The sequence below is a fragment of the Ptychodera flava genome, chromosome 17 (assembly GCF_041260155.1).
Source record: "Ptychodera flava strain L36383 chromosome 17, AS_Pfla_20210202, whole genome shotgun sequence".
NCBI lineage: Eukaryota > Metazoa > Hemichordata > Enteropneusta > Ptychoderidae > Ptychodera > Ptychodera flava.
In genome coordinates this window covers 28,761,377-28,781,009 of record NC_091944.1, presented here as the reverse complement: position 1 = coordinate 28,781,009, position 19,633 = coordinate 28,761,377, and the positions used below count along the sequence as shown (strand labels likewise).

Sequence of the window (19,633 nt, the reverse complement as noted above, 5' to 3'; positions counted from 1 at the left end):
AAGTTTGACATTCAGGATAGTAGCAGTGCTCATTCCGAGGTTTTATTTAATTTTCGTAGAATATTTTTTCCCGGGCAACGAGACGGAAGTTTATCAAGGAATTTATGTAAGGGAATTGTATCGATACTGTTAAAATGAAGTACACAGCTGCATCATTACACTGTAAACTTTTGCGTGTGCATGCTTTGGATCTTTCCACAGTTTAACTTAGTGTGTGACAGAGTTTGGTTACAGCAGTTGCCCAAGTCAACATATGCTCTCGCAGGCTTATTCGGATCTTTAATGTTTGGTCCTCTTAGTGACGCGTAAGTATTTGCCACCAGATTCTTGATGCCCTGAAGAGCAAAGCTCGACGTTTTGTTGCGTATTTCCATCGGAGAGTAGACATGAACTGAAAGTACTGTTTTACGTGTTCAGTATGTATTGCATTTGTCTGTCAATTTAAACTTTTGCCACATGTTTGCAACTTCATTGAAAGAGTTATGATCAACATCATAATCAACATTCACCCCAGATTAATACCAAAGTCATTAAGTATATAAATATGTAATTAGCTGAAATAAATATATTAAATTCCTTTGACTGCTGTCAATGTGTAACGACTTTATATAGCAAGTGTAATTGCCTTTGGTCAAGTCCTTGAAGCTATATATGCCAAACTGAAAGCTTATTAGATATACAAATTGTAAATTAGCTGACATGAAAATTCAAAATGTCTTTCACTTATACAACATAATTGTCTCGTCAATATACATAGCAAGTTTCATATATTTTTAGAGTCCTTCCAGTCCTATATCCCTAATTGGGAAAGTTAGTTAAATATGCAAATTAGTAACTTGCTTTTATAAAAATGCTTAACAACTTTCATTCATATTTATCATATTTCTTCAATATACATATAAATTTCCTCGACTTTCATTTAGTCAAGATATATCCCTAATTAGGAAAGTTCGTTGATTATGCAAATTAGTAATAAGATTTTCTTAAAAAACAAAACTGACTTCTGGTAATATTATACCATAGTATCTACAATATACATAGCAAGTTTAGTCAACTTTGGTTTAGTCAATTCAGATGTACATCCCTAATAAGAAATGCTCGTTAAATACGTAAATTAGTAATTAGCTAAAATAAAAATGCCAAATGATTTCAATAATGTTATACCATAGTATCCTCAATGTACATAGCACATTTTGTCAACTTTGATTAAGCCAATAAAGATATATCTGTAATTAGGAAAGTTCTTGAATACGCAAATTAGTAATTAGATGATCTGAAAAATCTAAAGCGACTTTTGGTCATTATAGTTTCTTAAATGTACGGAGCAAGTTTTGTGAATTTCGATCAAGTTCATCCAGCTGTATGTCCAAAATAAGGGAAGTTCATTAAATATGTAAATTAGGTATTGGCTCACGTAGAAATGCCTATTGACTTTCAGTAATGTTTTACCATAGTACATTCAATGTACATGGCACGTTTTGTCACCTTTGGTGGAGTCAATCAAGAAATATAAGCCTAATTAGGAACGTTCATTAAATATGTAAATTACGAATTGGCTTCACTAAAAATACTTAATGATTTTCAATAATGTTGTATCATAGTATTTTTCATTTACATAGCAACGTTTGTCAACTTTGGTGAAGTCAATCAAGATATATATTCCTAATGAGGAAAGTTCACTAACTATGAAAATTAGGAATTGGCTGAAGGAAAAATCACGGGCAGCTTTATTTTTCGTTGACTTATCTAATCACAGAGACATTTCTTTGTTTTTGCTTTTCGAATGCTTAATGTTCACAACGAGCATCTCATGAGCGAACTATAGCTTCAATGTCTGTTGTTGACATTTTAATACGAATTTTATGTACCTTTGGTCAAAACACAGACAAAGAGAAAGATAGGCTAGCAACGTGGCATGCATTTTGTTTCATGGTCGTCTTGATAGACTATGGCCTTTTCCATTTAAAAATGAGCTTCACAGGTGTTAGATTTTTTGAAAACTTTGTTCATGGTTGATAATTGCACGAGATTATGCAAAACGTTCGACGAGATGGCATCTTGCTGCCAGTCGCGTAGCAGCCATACTATACATTGTGAGCTCTTAGGGCAGAAACACTGCTTCAAGCCCATCAAAAACATAACACGCCAGCAGTTTCATAAACACGTCCTTCCATGACCAACTTTTAAAAGACGATATGACTGACTGTAAACCATTGAGTAACACCAGACAGTATCGATAAAAGACTTTCAAATTTGGTTCAAACACACTCATTATATATTCATTGTGACATATGTCATGTCATTATTTATTCATGAGCTGTCATTACTATTCGTTAGGGCATGTATATCTGTCTTGGCCCACGTGTACTCAAGTCAGTCTCAAGCTTAGCATCACTCTATGTACGTAGCTTAGAGCTTAGTGTAATAAAGTAGCATCTTAGATTATAGTACTTACTGCCTCAAGTCGTCTTTACTATCCTTCAACATTGGAATACCAGCCTAGCTGGCCCCGACACGCTACCACTTAACCCACAATACCATCATAATCTCCGTTATATCACATTGGTGGCAGCGGTAGCATTGGTGCCAGCTTAATGGGATTCTAACTCACATTCTGAAGACTGACTTGGAGGAATTCTGGTTTAACAAAGCTTAACCTGTGAGTACTTTAAGATGCTTATAAGCCGTGTGTGAGGCACGCTTATAACTTTAACAAATAACTGTGTGCTACAAAAAGCTGAGAGACTTGGAACGAACGCTTCTATGGCTGTTGTAAACTGACATTCCAACAAGCAGCAAGTTAAATATCTGCTGAAAGAAAACAGGAAAACTTTGGAAAGTTTTATCTGCAGTGCAGAGATTGTTGTCCTGTATATGTATTGGTGTGTGTCAGCATAGCAGAGTCTCCGGTCCGCTGAGATAGTCTAGCAGAACTGATTTTGCTGATCAACTTAATACTGGTTCAGACGTTGCTGTGTGTACGGAGCTATAAACCAAAGACGGGAAGTTTGACTATTAGCACTGTCAAGGACAAGACTTCTAACCATCGCCAGTAGAAGACCAGTTCACAGTCAACGATGGACAATTGAGAAGGCAAAAAAACTTTTGTGTGACGTGAACTTAATTGAACTCTGCCGTGGACACTGTCATTAAAGCAACCGGACTTGCTTTTTCATGACTTTTGAATTTCTGGAAAATTTCTGTGTGCAGAAAATTTTAACAATCGTTTTGTTTCAGTGTTTAAGTAATCTTTCAGTATTCGCGGGAAGACACACCCTGTTGATGCAAAAGACTCGGCGAAAAACAAGGATAAGGAGCCGTTGGAAATACTAGCATTCAATTAAGAAATTTACACTAGCTGGGAGGGGGTCAACACAACAGGTGGTTGATACCATTGCATTCTAGGGGTGATCAGGTAAGTGTATATCATTTACTACAGCTGTGTACGAGGGGTGCTATTGAGTGAATGATCTTATGTCCGATAGTGATACTGAAGTAAGTTTTCCCAGTATGTCAGAAGTCCAAGACAAAACGAAAGTTAAGAGAGCCTAATGATGATTATGGCGCAACTAGTGGTTTAAGTGGAAAAGAATTAACTTAAAATCTCTTGCATCAAATAGAAATTCTTCAGCTCAAATTGAATTTGTGTACACAAGAGTGGGCAAATCACGAGCAGCGTATAGAATTGGAACGGATGCGTATAAACGCAGAAAGAGATAAACATAAGCAAGAAAAAGTAAAGTGCGAACAGTAATTTCAGGCAAAAAGAGAACAGCGCTCACATAATTTGAAAATGAAAAAAACTTGATGATTTAAAGCAAAGGAAAATTCGCATGACGCGGATCGTGAGTTCAATTATTGGAGTACTAAACTCCCTCAATTCAAAGAAGGTGACACACATTTGCGTACATTCAAGAGGCTGGCTGGATTATGATAAGGTCAAGTGACCATACTTAGGAAATATGAGCTCACCAGAGTGTTATCCACAGTTAAATTTAGAGCTTGCAAACATATAGACGAAGAGACATTCTGTATGTGGGGTGATATTTTACCGATACTTTTGACAGCTGAATGGAAACAAGTGGGATTCAGTCCTCAAGGGGTGACGAAAAATATGAACAGGTACGTGAACTATTCATAATGGAGCAATTAGTTGAGGGTGTGCCCAAACAAATGCAAACATGGTTGAAGGAAAGGGATCCTGAAAACTATAAAGAATTGATAAAACTTGGTGGACATATAAATCTGCTCATTCTGGCTCAGCGGAAGCGGGGTTTCAAAAGTTTTAACATTAAAAATAAGCAGCAAAAGAGTGAGGGAAAGAAATCTGATAATTCATCCCAGAGCGGTGGGAGAACTGGTCATTTGGCAAGAAATTGTCCCGAACAAAAGTCGGATAAAAATGCAGGTTCAGCAAAGACAAAGGTCGTTGGCCATGTCAGAAGTCAGGACAACAAATACTATGATATTTGGTAATGAGTATCTACTTGGTAGAAATACTTACATCGGGTGTTTAAACAGTAAACCAGTGAGTATTCAGAGGAACACGGGTTGTTGTCAAACCTTGGTAAAGCCAGAGGTCGTACATCAATCTAACTATTTGCCTGGAGGGACTTGCACTATTAATTTTGCAGACAAAACAGTGCATAAGGCGCCTGTTTTCAAAGCCCACATTGAAAGTGAAATTTTCACTGGACCTTTACGTATGGTGGTGTGGAAAGGTATACCCTAGGATGTTCTGCTAGGTGATGACGCGCTTGCCTTGCAGGATCGCGGAGCGTTAGTGGTCACAAGACGTCAAAAGAAAGCGCAGGATGAGCGCGAGGCTATATATAAGCGAAATGAAATGGCGTCTGGTGTGAGAGCAATACCTGTTGAGGAATTGCCGATTCTCAGTGAAACGGAACAAAGTGATGATGACTTCCATGAGGAAGTAGGATCATCTGATGAAAGAAATCACATTGCTTCAGAACACATTGACAAGGTCAATGAAATCCAAGAGGTAAATGGGTCAAGTGACAAACACAATGATTCATTGGGTATTTCCAGATTGTTCGATGAGGACAATTTAAACAATTGTAAAGCGGATGATGTAAACAGTGGGAGTCAGTGTAATGATACCTCCCATGATGCTTCAGCCCTTGACGAGCCGTTTGATGAGAATTCATTATATCTGAGTGACATCAGTGATGACGAGGAAAGTGATGACGTCACTTCTAAAGTGTCCCAGAACATTTCCACTGGATTAAAATGTCAGCCTGGAATACGTTGAACTATTAAGGTTAGATTGGGATAAGTTAAGAGAACTTCAGTCAGCCAATCCTACTCTTGCAAAGGTGCGAAGCATTCAGATGCAAATCAATTGTTGGAAAATCAAACTGGATTTTTCTGGTATGAGAAATTATTGTATCACAAGTGGATTTCTTCACATATAGTGCATGAAGTTAGACAAATTGTAGTACCGGCGGAATGTCGCAATGCATTGCTAAGAGTGTCACATGACATACCACTGTCAGGACACCTTGGCATTGAAAAGACTGAACAAAGGTTGCTATAATACTATTACTGGCCTGGTATTTTCAAGGATTTTGCAGAATACTGCAGGACTTGTGAAAAATCTTCAAGATGGAGAGCATCTGATGAGAGAGCTCCTCTTGTTTCGATGCCTATTATAAATATACCATGCGAGTTAATCGCAATGGATATTGTAGGTCCCTTGAAAAGAACTCGATGCGGAAATAAGTTTATTTTAGTCATTGTGGATTATGCAAAATAACTCGGCCCGAGGCCTTGGCTATGCCAGACCAGGAAGCCGAAACTGTTGCGACAGCATTGATCGAAGTTTTTAGTCGTATGGGACTACCTGGTAGAATTGTGACGGATCAGGGTACAAACTTTATGTGGCGTTTTATGACTGATATGTATGCGAAGTTGAATATCTCTAAGATTAAAACTAGCCCAAACCACGCTCGAAAAAATGGGTTAACTGAGAGGTTTACGGTACTCTCAAGGCTATGTTATCACGTTTTGTAGCTGAAGACCCACAGGAGTGGGACCGATATTTGCCATACCTTCTTTTTTGCATACAGAGAAGTACCGCAAGTGAGTACCGGCATCTCACCTTTCGAGCTAATGTATGGTTGAAGTATAAAGGGACCACTTGCTGTGATCAAGGATCAGTGGACTGAGAAAAGTTCACAAGAGGAAAACTTGGCGCAATACGTAATAACGATGCGAGAAAGGCTTGCCAACATGAAAAAACTGTCAAAAAGAACATTGAAAAAGCCCAGGCACGACAAAAAAGATGGTATGATTGGGGAGAAAGGAAACATTCTTTTGAGAATGGTGATAAAGTACTTGTACTTTTACCTTCCTCCACGCATAAGTTGAGTGGTCAGTGGCAAGGACCATTCACTGTGGTGAGGAAAGTCTCAAATGTTAATTACAAAATTTAGCGAGGTGGCCGTAGAAAACCTAAGCGGGTTTAACATATAAACATGCTGAGAGATGGTTTATTTTGTTGACACTGTTGAAGCTGTATGCAACAAGGACATAGAAAACTCTATGTACTATACACCGAAAGATCTGAGCAACGAGACTTGGAGAGATGTAGTAACTGCGGATTCGGTAACTGCGGATCAGCGTGCGAAACTGTTACGCTTACTGCAAGAGTACAGTGATGTTTTAACTGATGTACCAGGTTGTACTGATCAGGTAGAACACGATGTGATAACTACTGACGAAACGCCAATTTGACAGAAGCCATATCGTCTACTGCAGGCAGCTAAACAGACAGAAAAAGAGGAACTGCAGAAAATGCTGAAAGCTGGAATTATTACTGTATCAAAGAGTCCCTATGCCTCGCCAATCGTCTTAGTTAAGATAAAACAAAATGGAGTTAGATTCTGCGTCGACTTAAGAAACTGAATCAGGTTACGGTATCTGGCGCATTCCTATGCCTAGACCAGATGAATTGATTGAGGAAATCGGTGGATTGAATTATATATCAACTATCGATCTCACAAAGGGATATTGGCAAATTCCCCTGCGCAAACACGCTTGGGAGAAGTCCGCCTTTATTTATTACTCCTTTCAGACTGTACGAGTTTACTGTCATGCCATTTGGTATGAAAAATGCGCCGGCCACTTTTCAGAGGCGAATGGATAAGACATTTAATCAGCCCAGAGAAATAGCGTACATGGATGACTTGGGTCCACATGATCATTCATGGGAAGACCATGTTAAACACCTGCGTAGCATATTTGAGAGGTTACATAGTTGTAAACTAATTGCTAGACCAACTAAATGCTATCTTGGTTGCAGTGAAGTTTCTTTCATTGGTTACAGTACTGGAAGTGGAAACCTATGGCACATAAGGTTAATGCTGTCGTCAATTATCCAACACCAGAGACAAAGCGTGATGTCAGATCATTTTTGGGATTAGCAGGATACTACAGGAAATTTATCCCAAATTTCTCTGACATTGCGACCACATTGACTGAGCTGACGTGTAAAAATAGCCCAGTCAATGTCCAATGGACTCAGAGCTGTGAGAATGCTTTCCAGAAGCTGAAAGATGCTTTAGCAGCATCATCACAAGTTCTTACGGTTCCAGACTATAATAAACCGTTTGTGGTGCAGACAGACACGTCTGACCATGGTATTGGTGCAGTTTTGTGTTAGTATGGTGATTAGGTAGAGGAACATCCGGTTCAGTATATTAGCCGAAAACTCCTCCCCAGGGAAAGAAAGTACCCAACTATAGAAATAGAGTGTTTAGCCATTGTTTGGGCTGTGGAAGCTTTGAATACTTACTTGTGTGGGGAGAGTTTACAGTTCAAACAGACCACAATCCGTTGGTTTGGTTAGACAAAATGTGTAATAAAAATCGTAGGTTGTCGTGATGGGGTTTAATACTGCAAGAGCATCAATTTAACATTGAGTACAAAAAGGGCAGCGGAAATACAAATGCAGACGCTTTGTCGTGCATGTGGAGATCAGACGTACGGTAGTGTGTGAAGGTGCACGGATGATGTAATGAAAGGGCTGTAGTGACCTAATATACACTGTTTTCAAAATGCATGTTGAATTTTCAACACGTATAGTAAAGGCGTTTGCCCAGGTTGCTGTACCCGACTTAGCCAGTAGTTTTTGTTATGTACTTCTTTAGGTTCAGTAGTATTAGCAGTGTATCATTTCATTTAAATTTTTGCTGATTTTCTGTATAAATTTGCCGTACTAGTGATGTAGACTCCCTGTCTCCATCAAAATAAGGAGGAAGGAATGTGACATAGAGTCATGTCATTATTATTTATGAGCTGTCATTACTATTAATGAGGGCATGTATATCTGTCTTGGCCCACGTGTACTCAAGTCAGTCTCCAGTTTAGCATCACTCTATGTACGTAGCTTAGAGCTTAGTGTAATAAAGTAGCATCTTAGATTATAGTACTTATTGCCTCAAGTCGTCTTTACTATCTCGTCAACATTGGAATACCAGCTTTGCCGGTCCCGTAATGCTACCATGTAACCGAAAATACCGTCATAACCTCGGTTATATCACATTCATAAAAATGTGAGAGGAATTTTTTAAATGGTAAACTAACTTTCCCGGAGTTAAAAACTTTCCCGTTTTCGCCAGCATGATAATTCTGCTCTGTACCACACGAAAACAACAACACAAACTTTGCCAAACATACTTTGGAATACCAGCTTTGCCGGTCCCGTAACGCTACCATGTAACCGACAATACCGTCATAATCTCGGTTATATCACATTCATAAAAATGTGAGAGGAATTTTTTAAATGGTAAACTAACTTTCCCGGAGTTAAAAACTTTCCCGTTTTTGCCAGCACGACAATTCCGCTCTGTACCACACGAAAACAACAACACAAACTTTGCCAAACATACTTTCGCTTAAAAATTTTGCGAAAATCCGGAAATTACTGAAGGATGCATGGTCGGCACTCTTCGGAAAAGAGAGGCGAGAGCTATCTGAGGCGAGGCGAACATCAAGGGCTCACGTAAGCGCTTCACACCTTGAACAATACCCATTACTAGTCTGTCTTTCTATTTGTCTGTGGTCAAAATTACACTGGCCATGGAAAGGTAAGGTTCAAACAGAAAAACCATTTATTGCCGAAATTGCTTAAGCAAAACAACGGATTAAATAAATATTAAATAATAATATTAACCCTTTGCTCGGCTTGCAGATATGGAAGAAAACCAACATTCTATCTTACCTTAATTATCGCCTTGCTCTTCAATATATTAATGTATTTATCGACGACTTTCCCTATGTTTGTCATATGTCAGTTTATGATGGGCATTGTTAGTCCAGCAATATACAACATCGGTCACCTAATAGGTATGATTTGATATTTAATGTCAGTATGGTAAATGTATACACACAAAACGAGAACTTATTGCTATCACATATTTTGAGTGATATATATATATATATATATATATATATATATATATATATATATATATATATATATATATATTATTGTATATACCATATATAGAGTCTATCTATGATGTATGCAATATATATATATATATATATATTCTTGTATGTATGCATGTATGTTGATAATTTTTAGAGTATGTCTGCGTGCTGTTGACTGTTTATATGTCTATCTGTCTGTGTGACTCTGCCTGTGTGCATTTGCGACTAGCAATTGCACGCTGAGTTAGAATCATGCACAATATCTGCCACTGTGCACTTACAAGATTGTAACCATAACATATCTGTCGTAAGCTACAACACTGAAATCACTATCGATAAGCTCACCTTTATCGAAGGCATAACCACCCAAAAGCTTACCATACCGAGGATGCAGTACTCAAATGCAGTACTCAATCTGGCCGTACAGATCTTGTTCCCCTAGATTATATTCCTACCTGAAAGTATAGGTATTATATCTTTGAATTTATTCATTTTTCCAGTAAAATAAAAATTCTTCCCTTCTTGACCAGTCATAGAAATGGTGACTACGAAAACCAGGCCGATGGCACTGGTAGTCTCTTCACTTGCTCATCCTATTTGTGAGCTCTTTCTGGTGGGTATATCTTATGTGTCAAGGAGTGATTGGCGAATAATTCAACTAGTTGTACTTTTGAGCTGTGTTCTTACCATTCCGTATTACTGGTAAGTACCTATACTGTAACGAAAGTCCAAAGCTTACTCGCTGTTTCAGTGTCAGCATGTATATTTTAAAGATTTTTGACGGTAAATGCTTTTTCAATCTATTCTATATCGCATCTTAGCTTTGTACTTTTACCATGATCAAGAATCAAAAAACAATATTTGATGCCAGATATGCAATACCAAGCATTTAAATCAGATCATACTTGTTGTCTGATTTCTTTTATCATATCCACATCTTCTCGTTTTCTTAAATACTAAAAATTGAACAACTCCGTATTTCATCCAACAGGATTATAGACGAGACGCCAAGATGGTTATATCAACAAGGAAGGCTTGAAGAAACAGAAAAACTGTTTGAGAAAGTAGCCAAGTGGAACAAAACAACATATCAAAGACAAAGTTTTAAGTCTCCAGATACTAAGGTAAATGATAAAACATTCCGAAAGCATATCTATTATCTTATTTTATTATATTTAACGTTTCTCTATAGGGTAGTCCAGTATGTTTCAGTAAAGATACTTATAACGATATATTAGAATAACAATCAATTCTAGAACAATACAACATATACCTACAGTATAATGAAAACAAAAACGTGGAATGAACCAACGTACAAAAGACACGTACCAAAACACATACCAAACGACAAAAACTAGACAAGAAAACCAAAATTCAAAACATTGCAATTATCAATTGGCATCTCAAGAAAAACCTTTAAGTACTTTCTTGCATCATAGTCAATAATTGACACTGCATCAAGTTACTCGAACATTAGCAAGCGATGTATTCTTTGTCTGATAAAGAAGCTTTACTTCATAATTGCTAACAAATCTACGCTGTTATAATAAGCAAACAATCTAAAATTGGTTTCAAAGTGTCGTCATCAAACAAATATCATTTATCGACTTTTAACACTAACTAGAACTATAGTACAATGGTACACCAAAACACTAATGAAGGCAATCATCACTAAGGGTAAAAGTAGTCTGATAATTGCAAAACACTGCAGATAACCGATTATTCTTCGTACTTGAAGTAATTTGTCATATATATATATATATATATATATATATATATATATATATATATATATATATATATATATATATATATATAGCTATATCTATCTTTTAATGTATGTATGAAATTGGTACATGTTTGCATTTTTACATGCATCTACAGGCGGTACAAAAGGAAGAAGAATATAATCGTTGTTCCCCCGTTACTACTCTCACAAACCTATTTGTGCGAAACGAATTGAGATGGCGGACTATATTTATATCTGTGGGTTGGTAAGTGCACAAATTACGGTAAATATATTGAAAATATATGCTTGAATGTTGACCTAATGGTTGTTTTAACAAACATTACCTTTTAGCATAAAATAGCGATATGTTTTACCAAACGAATACGAATGTCTGAAATAAATAAATTATGGACGATGTACTGACCGGTTTCCATGGTTACCCGGGCCAGTGATGCCTTTCGATGTTTTCGACGTCAAAGTAGACGCTTAACGCTAGAAGTAAAATATCCATGCGCGCACTGCTATATGAACTTTCGTTAAAATGTTTTATGCCGGTCGATGCCGGTCGATAATGGTAAAATTGTTTGAAAATACTCTGCATGTAACAAAATGTTATATAGCATTTACTGTAAAGAGGCATGTAATAAAAATATTATTGCCTGAATACATGGGTTTATGTTCTTTCGCAGCAGGAGACAATTTGCCCTCCTGGCGTCGGGCAAATTGTCACCTGCTCTCGGGCACCTAAACCCATGTATTCAGGCAATAATATATAATATTTTTTTTTTCATATTTTTCATATAAACAGTCTCCTTATTTCCGTTTGATGTGGAAGAATCAAAATTATCGTTGAGGATTAAAAATATATTGTCGCTATCTGGGTTTTATTTCCCTAGATTACTTCATACAGTGAGTAATACGGCCCATCGCCCTAGAGATATGCAAATGTGTACTGGACACTTTTATTCATAAATCCGATTAAGTTGAAATTTTGATACACTGAATGCCGGTCGTCAATGTTGATGTCTTATGATCTTTGATGTTCGCAGTGTGACATATATCACCCGCAGACACCTCCAAATCTTGTCACTTAACGGAAACTGTTATGTTGTCCGATTCAACTTTCGATAACACATCCATAGAGCTGTACTGCGGAGTTCATGCTACAGCTATAGCTTACTGGCTGATGTCCTCGCTAAAGTGCTTTGCTGCACGTTCGATTCCGATCGAGAGTTTACAGATTTTTTATGTGATGAAAGAAATTTATCGCTATCGATTACTTGATGATTTTTTTGCCTTCTATGTCGCTTTTCTGAAGATCATACGGTAGTTATTTATTCATTTGAACTTACGTTGAGGTGTCGCTTTCAGGTTTATCGCCAGGTTCACGTCCACATTGAGCTCTCCGTGCGACTAGACTAGAGCGCTAGCCGCGGTGGCACCCTATTCTATTCTCTGGAATAGCTACGAAAGCTTTAGCGATTCGAAATTTCGTTAGACATGCTTTCCATGTTTCCATGTCTAAATTTATTGCAATATTTTTTCGTTAAAATATCATGAGAGCAGGTGCTTAGGAAGCTGAGCTCTTTTGATGTGGATTCACATCTGTTACTCTTACTATATCGGAGTATTATTGACACACTTCTGACTTACTGCAATGTCTGCTACTTTTTACTCTCTACCGTAAATCGCAATAAGTTTTTAACAATCTCGCAAACAGCTGTTAAGATAATTGGTAGACCCACTCCGTCACTTTAAGTGCTCACTGATCTCGGAAAACTGCGCAAAGCACGAGCAATCACTGCAGAAGCAAAGCATCCTTTGTATTCCTCTTTTGAATTATTGCCTTCAGGAAGGAGATTTCGTTGCTTGAAGTGTCACAAATTTAGGTACAGCAAGAGCTTTGTTCCAATAGCCATCAAGAGACTCAATCTCTGAAGTGTATTTTTCGTGTGTTTGCTGACATAGTCTGTGTTTTTATGTCTGTCTGTTTGTTATTGTCTATCCTCTGAGCTGTAAGTACGCACTATTACAGTTTTGATAGCTAGGTAATACGTCTCTTCGTGCATGAACATGTCAGTCAGAATTTTTTCAATGTAATAGTTTAGGAACAAATCAGGCTTAATCACTTTTCCATTTCACTGACAGGTTATCAATTGGAACTTTATATTTTGGTATCAGCTACAACTTCAACTTTATAACGAGCAATGCATATCTCACTCTGGGTTTGATTAGTATTTCTGACGTCACTGGTTACATGTTATGCTGGCTGATGTTGAAGTTTCTTCCAAGGAGATTGCTCCTATTTTCATCAATTATAATCGCCGCTTCGTGTATGATGGTTGCAGGCATGGTAGGTGAGTTTACATCACTGACTACTAATGGCAACGCTAGCTTAAATTTTTAACTCATCAGGGTGCTTTTGGTCTTGTCTATTTTTTAGTTATTTATTGACTTCATAGGCTGTACACTGCAGGGTATGTAGTTATCCAACTTCACTTAATCTAGAGTAAGCATACAATGCCTGTTGTTCATACATGCTAATGTTCATTTTCTGACCACGGTATCTTTTTTGCATGAGAACCATGGCCGTCTTTTTAACAATTTTCTACAAGTTTTTCCTTAAGTCAGTATGCAACTCAAAACTGATAGACTTAACTTTTGTCCAATTTTCCTTGAGGAAACTCTCAACAACTATAATCTCACGGAATCGAGAATAAAAATCAGAGATAGCAATGTAAATTTTGAACTAGGGGAACAAATTCATATACATTTACCGATATTTGGAATTAAAAATATCTGCATCTCTTTGCTAACCCAGCGAAAATAACAACACACAAAAAAAATCAATTTAACAAATTTTGACGGTGGAAATCTGTCTTGTTTTCACAGCTTAAATACTGGGCCAAAAAAATTAGACCAGAAAATCATTGGGAAACAGTAAGAGTCCCAATCTATATATTCCCCTAGGTACATTTTATCTTCATGCTATTCAAATATCTGACGGTCCTGAGCCAATTGTTGGAAGACACTTTTTGTGGAAAAGATTTTCTCTCGAAGCCAAGTATCATCTTAGGCTAATCTGCAAGAACAATTGCAGACTTGGAAAAGGACCGCCTTCAAGAGTCTGCTGCAGTCCTACCAAAACAGTGTGTCGCGCCGCGAGACTTGACTAACCAAATTGGCATTTGTTTCCAACATATGCAGATAACGAGGCCGTGAAGATTTCCTTTGTTATTACGGCTAGGGTGTTTGCAGTGGTTCAGTATTTGGCATTCTTTGCATACTCAGCAGAGCTGTATCCGACTGAAGTAAGGTTCGTAGCATAGATCACTCAAGAATTGTAATTGTACTACCCTTTCAGTAATATAAATGTAAGTGCTCTGGCCTAAAAGTGATGCAAACAGTATGGCTGAAAATTTACATGTAATCAACATAATTATTTATGTTTTAGGAATGCTTCCGTTGGGCTCGGTCAAACACTGGTATATATAGGGGCAACGATGGCACCGTATATATTTGCCTTGATGGACATCAACCCCCTTCTACCTTTCATTATCACTAGTTCCTTACAAGTGTTTGGTGGTGTAATGGTGCTTTTACTCCCAGAGACGTTCAATCAAGACCTAATGGACTCAATTGATGACATCACAAAAAGGTAATATTTAAGCAATAAAGCACACCTAGCGATGGTACACCACGAGATTTTTACCAGTTCACGACATATATGCACGAGCGATAGCGATTGCATATATGAAGTGAAATGGTCAAAATCGAATGGTACACCGTCACTTGGGGTGATTTATTGCTATTATATCATATCAGTATATTGAAAACCTGGCGTGGAACGTCAAAAAAGGAATTTTCCTCAAGCTGAGAGCTGGCGCGCATGCCAGCCGTGGTATATCGCAAATATATACCATGGTTCTTTTCGCGTCTCGACCAATCAGATCGCTGTATATTCGCAACATCAATATACTGGTATGATATAATACCGAATATAGACTGTGTTCAAAATTCATGGTGAGGGGTCAAATAGACGAGATTCAAAGTCAATCGATTTATTTTCAAGTTCCTCTATACTACTTATAGTATTTAAACCCGCCGTCTTCTTAAATCCCAGCACGCAGACATACCACGATAGAAGTTTTTTTTTTTAAATTTTGACCACATGAAAATGTCGGACTTTTGCAGCTCACAGAGGTACAATGGCTTTTTAAAGATTTAGGAATGCATGGATCTGACTTGTCTTCAAGACATTGATACTGAAAGTGAAATTGAACTTTCCAGATTATACACCGTAAAAATAACTAAACTAAAAGTACTTTTTATGTCATACAGCAATAGTGTATTATCCAAATGATGCGGTAATCACTTATTTCATATTATATCTATATCATAGTCAGGAATTCGCCAAAAATCGTTAAAATATTTCTGCCTTCAGTAAAGTGAAGTTAACAAAAATTACTTGAAACTGCGTCGGTTTGAAAGCATTACGCTCTGTGAATATGAAAAGACTTCTTCCTCAAAGCAAAGTGTGACTAAATTTCAAGGGTTTAATTTTATTAACGTATTGTTCAAGCATTTATGATATTCAGATAATAAAAGGCAATTAAACACTTCAAATATTTGATATGGAAATAGCTAATTTTCCAAGATAGAGGAAAAAATCTAAATACACACCGTTTGCCTTTAACTTTGGTTTATTTTCTCATTTCAAACACTGCTACCAATTTCAACAGGTTTTAAACAATTTCAAACTATTCTACCGGTAGAACAATATAATTATCAAGGTATTTTTAAATTTCCCTTACAATAACAATCGTGAAATCTCCACGAAGATATCACTAAACAATTAAACCTTTCGTCCATTTTTGGATCAGTTCAGATTTATTTCCTTTTCGTTGGAAAGCAATAAGATAAAATAATGAATTTTAAACAATCGCATTGCTATCTGCGTGCCACTGAGAAAATGTCTTTTCGTGTTTTCATTACCTGATAGACAAGAAGATGATTCCGTAATGGCAAACAAAAGCACCGAGGATAGCAGACTTCTTGAAGAGCGCCACCATCCAGGTCAATAAGTTCAGCATTGAGTGTCGGGGAATATCCAGCTCGATTGGTAGAGCTGTATAGGACGGTTTATCTTCGGAGTGATTTTGAAAAAAATCTTAACGAATATAGAGTCAGATATCATGTCAGGGATATGTCATTTGAGAAAAATAAGTAGATTGCAGAAACGTTGACATCTGCAAGTGACATGACAGACCAAGTGACTATTAAAGACGACTGCACTCAGAGTTCATCCGTCTCTACTGCACGAGAACTACCCTACGTTTATCGGAAACTGTTACCATATACATTTAGGTCATTGCATAAGTGAAAGAAAAGATGCAAATAGATTATAAGACTTTGAATCATCTTTGTTTTTCCGATCCAATTGAACCTTTTTATTAAATTATTCTCATTTATTTCATGGAAGTGTGACTTCTTCACATTGTGTGTATCTTCGATGTAATAAAATCAAAAACACATGATGGCTAGATTTATATGACAACAACTTGCCCGCTCTCCGGCTACTGTTCATGACCTCAATATTTATGGTACCCTAACCGATCATTGATATTCTGGTCATGAGAACCGTCCCTTGGACCTTAAACTGATTGTGATATTGTCCTTGCTATCATGCATTGTTATCTATTACACCTCACGTCTAACTAACTATTGTGATTGGTTAAGACTCACGAGATACACAAATAAAAAGTGATAAAAGATGACTTGCGTGCTAAACCCTGTCGCATGCACTGATATAGCCCACCATCGCATCGCTACTACATTATGGCATACTGCTCGTCGTTTCTGCGCATTACCGAATCGCAGCCTGCATTGGCTGGATATGTGGCACGGGGTTACCTCCAGGTGAATTAGAGGACAGTTTACTATAGTAGTACAGTAAGCACGGGTTTTTGCTCGGTAAGGTAAGATCGATGCTACCCTCGCCTTTAGAACACGCGTCATCTGTATTACCGTCCAAGGTATGCGTCTCGAAAGTGGAAGACTTAAACTTTTGCTCAAACTTTGCTCAAGGAATCTTTCGACGATTCTCTTGCAAAATCAATAATAAAAATCGGGGTCACCGTGCAAAATTTGTTGCTGGAGAAACAAATTACCCAAGATTTACAGATATTTGAAATTCAAATGGCGGCCATCCCGGTGTAAACTCTTTTCATAAAAAATAACGCTGTCGATTTCGGAAATACTAAGAAGATAAAAGGTTTTCTTACGGCAAGAGCTTAAAATAAACCCTTACAATTTGTTGATCAAAAGAGGTTTGGAAAAGTTTGTGAGGGTCCACATGTCTGTTCGTTGGGCGCAATCTAGCTTAAGCTTCCAACAATTACTGATCTTACCCTTGCTATCACGTGTTATTGTAATTATTGTTGACAGGTTAATTCTAGTCCGATTGAGAATTTTTCAACTATATTAACATCACACACACACCTAGCTTTCATTTAAAAGTTGAAAACTAGGCATTTTGACAAGATTTCGGTAGTAGAACACAAACAGGTTAAACATACTACCTAACATGTCGGAAATATTCTTAGTCTTATGAAGTCTAAAGTAGACATAGAACGAAAGGGAACGCAAAGAGAATATTACAAACCGCAAAACTGTCGGAATTATCGTAAATGAATGAGTTTTCAGATAAGGAAGTGCTTGATTTTTTATCTCACAGAATTGCATTCATGGTAATTTTGAATTTCACAACATCGAAATAACCCTTTTTGCTGTTTTACGGAGTGTAAGTATTGAAATGTGTGTGCTAAGTCTACAAAATAATCGTGTTTATTAATGATGACTGAAACAAAATAGCGTATTTCTCATAACCTAGTAAAAATAACCACGAGTCATTTATAATTCTAATTAGCAATTTCCACTGTGCTGCATCGCTGGAAAATGTAGCAGACCCTTTCCGAGGGCTGTGTGGCGTGTCGTCATTCCCTGCACTTGAAGGTAATAATTTTCACGACCTTGTATCTCGGGAAATAGCTATGTAATTCTCAAAACACACAGACTCTAGCGCTGGTAGACGGGCACTATCGGCCCCGATACCAGGTAACTTGTTCAATGTAGGCCTATTCATCTTCTGTATTTACAGTTTTGGCAATAACCAATTCAAATGGGTATGACGGCCGAATGCCGAAAGTAGTTAAGTGTGGCCATGGGAGAGTCACCAAAACAATGTTCTCTTCAGACAATAACCGGCACACTCTTTTTTCTGGAGTTATGCGTTAATTACTATATTGGTCAAGCTGAGGGAAAATACTTGTTCATATTTATCAAAGTGTTGATGCCATGGCTTGTGAACAGTCACACTGACATTTCAGCTTGCCGATGCAGAAGTAGAGAACGAGAGCTGTTCTTCTTTAATATGACAGTCAGTGTAACAAGTGATGATTTGACAAGATGATGCTTACATACAAGAGGCTGTAAAGACATTTGGCAGAACACTAAGATGTTCAAGTTTATCAGTACCCCTAGAAACGGATAAAGTAACTGACATCTCATATCGCGGTTTACATGATCACAATCGTCTAGAAAAATTAAGGTTAAGTGCACCGAATTCCAAAGGGCCCTGTGCTTGCGCGCGAGTAAACTCCCCGGACTAACGGTAATGTAATTAAGAGGATCTCATTAAGTGGTATTCGACATCAACTTGACTAGTGTTTCATGTCGTGCACTATGAGATCAGCTGAACTAATATGGCGCAAGAAGGAGCTGTAGGTTCATCTTCAAATATGTTAGGAGCTGCAGAAAAGTTATTCAGCTTATTAGACAATCAAAGATAACATACTACACTAATCTGGTCGAAGAAAATGTCAACGATCAACGATCATTGTTCAAGATTTTCTCTGCACTGTCTTGTACTTTGAACAAGAAAATCCTACCATCTCATTACACATCCAGAGACCTCGCTGAACAGTTTCGAAGTTCTTTTATCAGTAATATCAAAAACATACACTCTATCCTGAATCTATCTGGTCCATCCGATAATGTGCCTGACATTCACATAGAAATCGGCAACACATTCAACGAATTTCAAGACATTAATCAAGAACAGATACAACACATTATTGCCACTTCGTCACCTAAATCTTGCATGCTTGATCCTATTCCAACTTCACGCGTGAGACAATGTGTGCTGAAACTGTCAAGAACCTGCCTGGAATCATCAATGCATCACTTCAGTAAGGCGTTGACCCAGATTCGTTCAAATCAGCTATGGTCACACCCATACTAAAGAAAGCATCACTTCACTGCAGTGTAATTTCAAAAACTATCGATCGGTCTATACAACCTAACATTTTTCTCTAAAATCCTACAGAAAGTTGTTGCCGGACGACTAAGTTCATACCTATCTGAGCATGCGCTACTTGAACCACTACA

General features: G+C 37.5%; 1 protein-coding gene across 1 annotated transcript; it reads left to right on the top strand.

Moving 5' to 3' along the window:
* The first annotated feature begins 205 nt into the window (after positions 1-205).
* Positions 206-16,959, top strand: LOC139115991 (organic cation transporter protein-like). Its single transcript, XM_070678470.1, has 9 exons — positions 206-305; positions 9,215-9,369; positions 9,987-10,158; positions 10,448-10,580; positions 11,341-11,450; positions 13,334-13,542; positions 14,393-14,501; positions 14,640-14,843; positions 16,188-16,959. The coding sequence occupies exons 1-9, from the start codon at positions 283-285 to the stop codon at positions 16,267-16,269; spliced, it is 1,197 nt and encodes a 398-aa protein (XP_070534571.1). The 5' UTR covers positions 206-282; the 3' UTR covers positions 16,270-16,959.
* The last annotated feature ends 2,674 nt before the right edge of the window (positions 16,960-19,633 follow it).

What these genes read in the sequence shown, in the direction of transcription:
- LOC139115991 (XM_070678470.1), top strand. Translation starts at nt 283, where the DNA reads ATGTTTGGTCCTCTTAGTGACGC. An exon ending in TTTGGTCCTCTTAGTGACGC is followed by an intron (nt 306 to 9,214) that starts GTAAGTATTTGC and finishes CTCGGCTTGCAG; the next exon opens with ATATGGAAGAAAACCAACAT. An exon ending in ATATTTATATCTGTGGGTTG is followed by an intron (nt 11,451 to 13,333) that starts GTAAGTGCACAA and finishes TTTCACTGACAG; the next exon opens with GTTATCAATTGGAACTTTAT.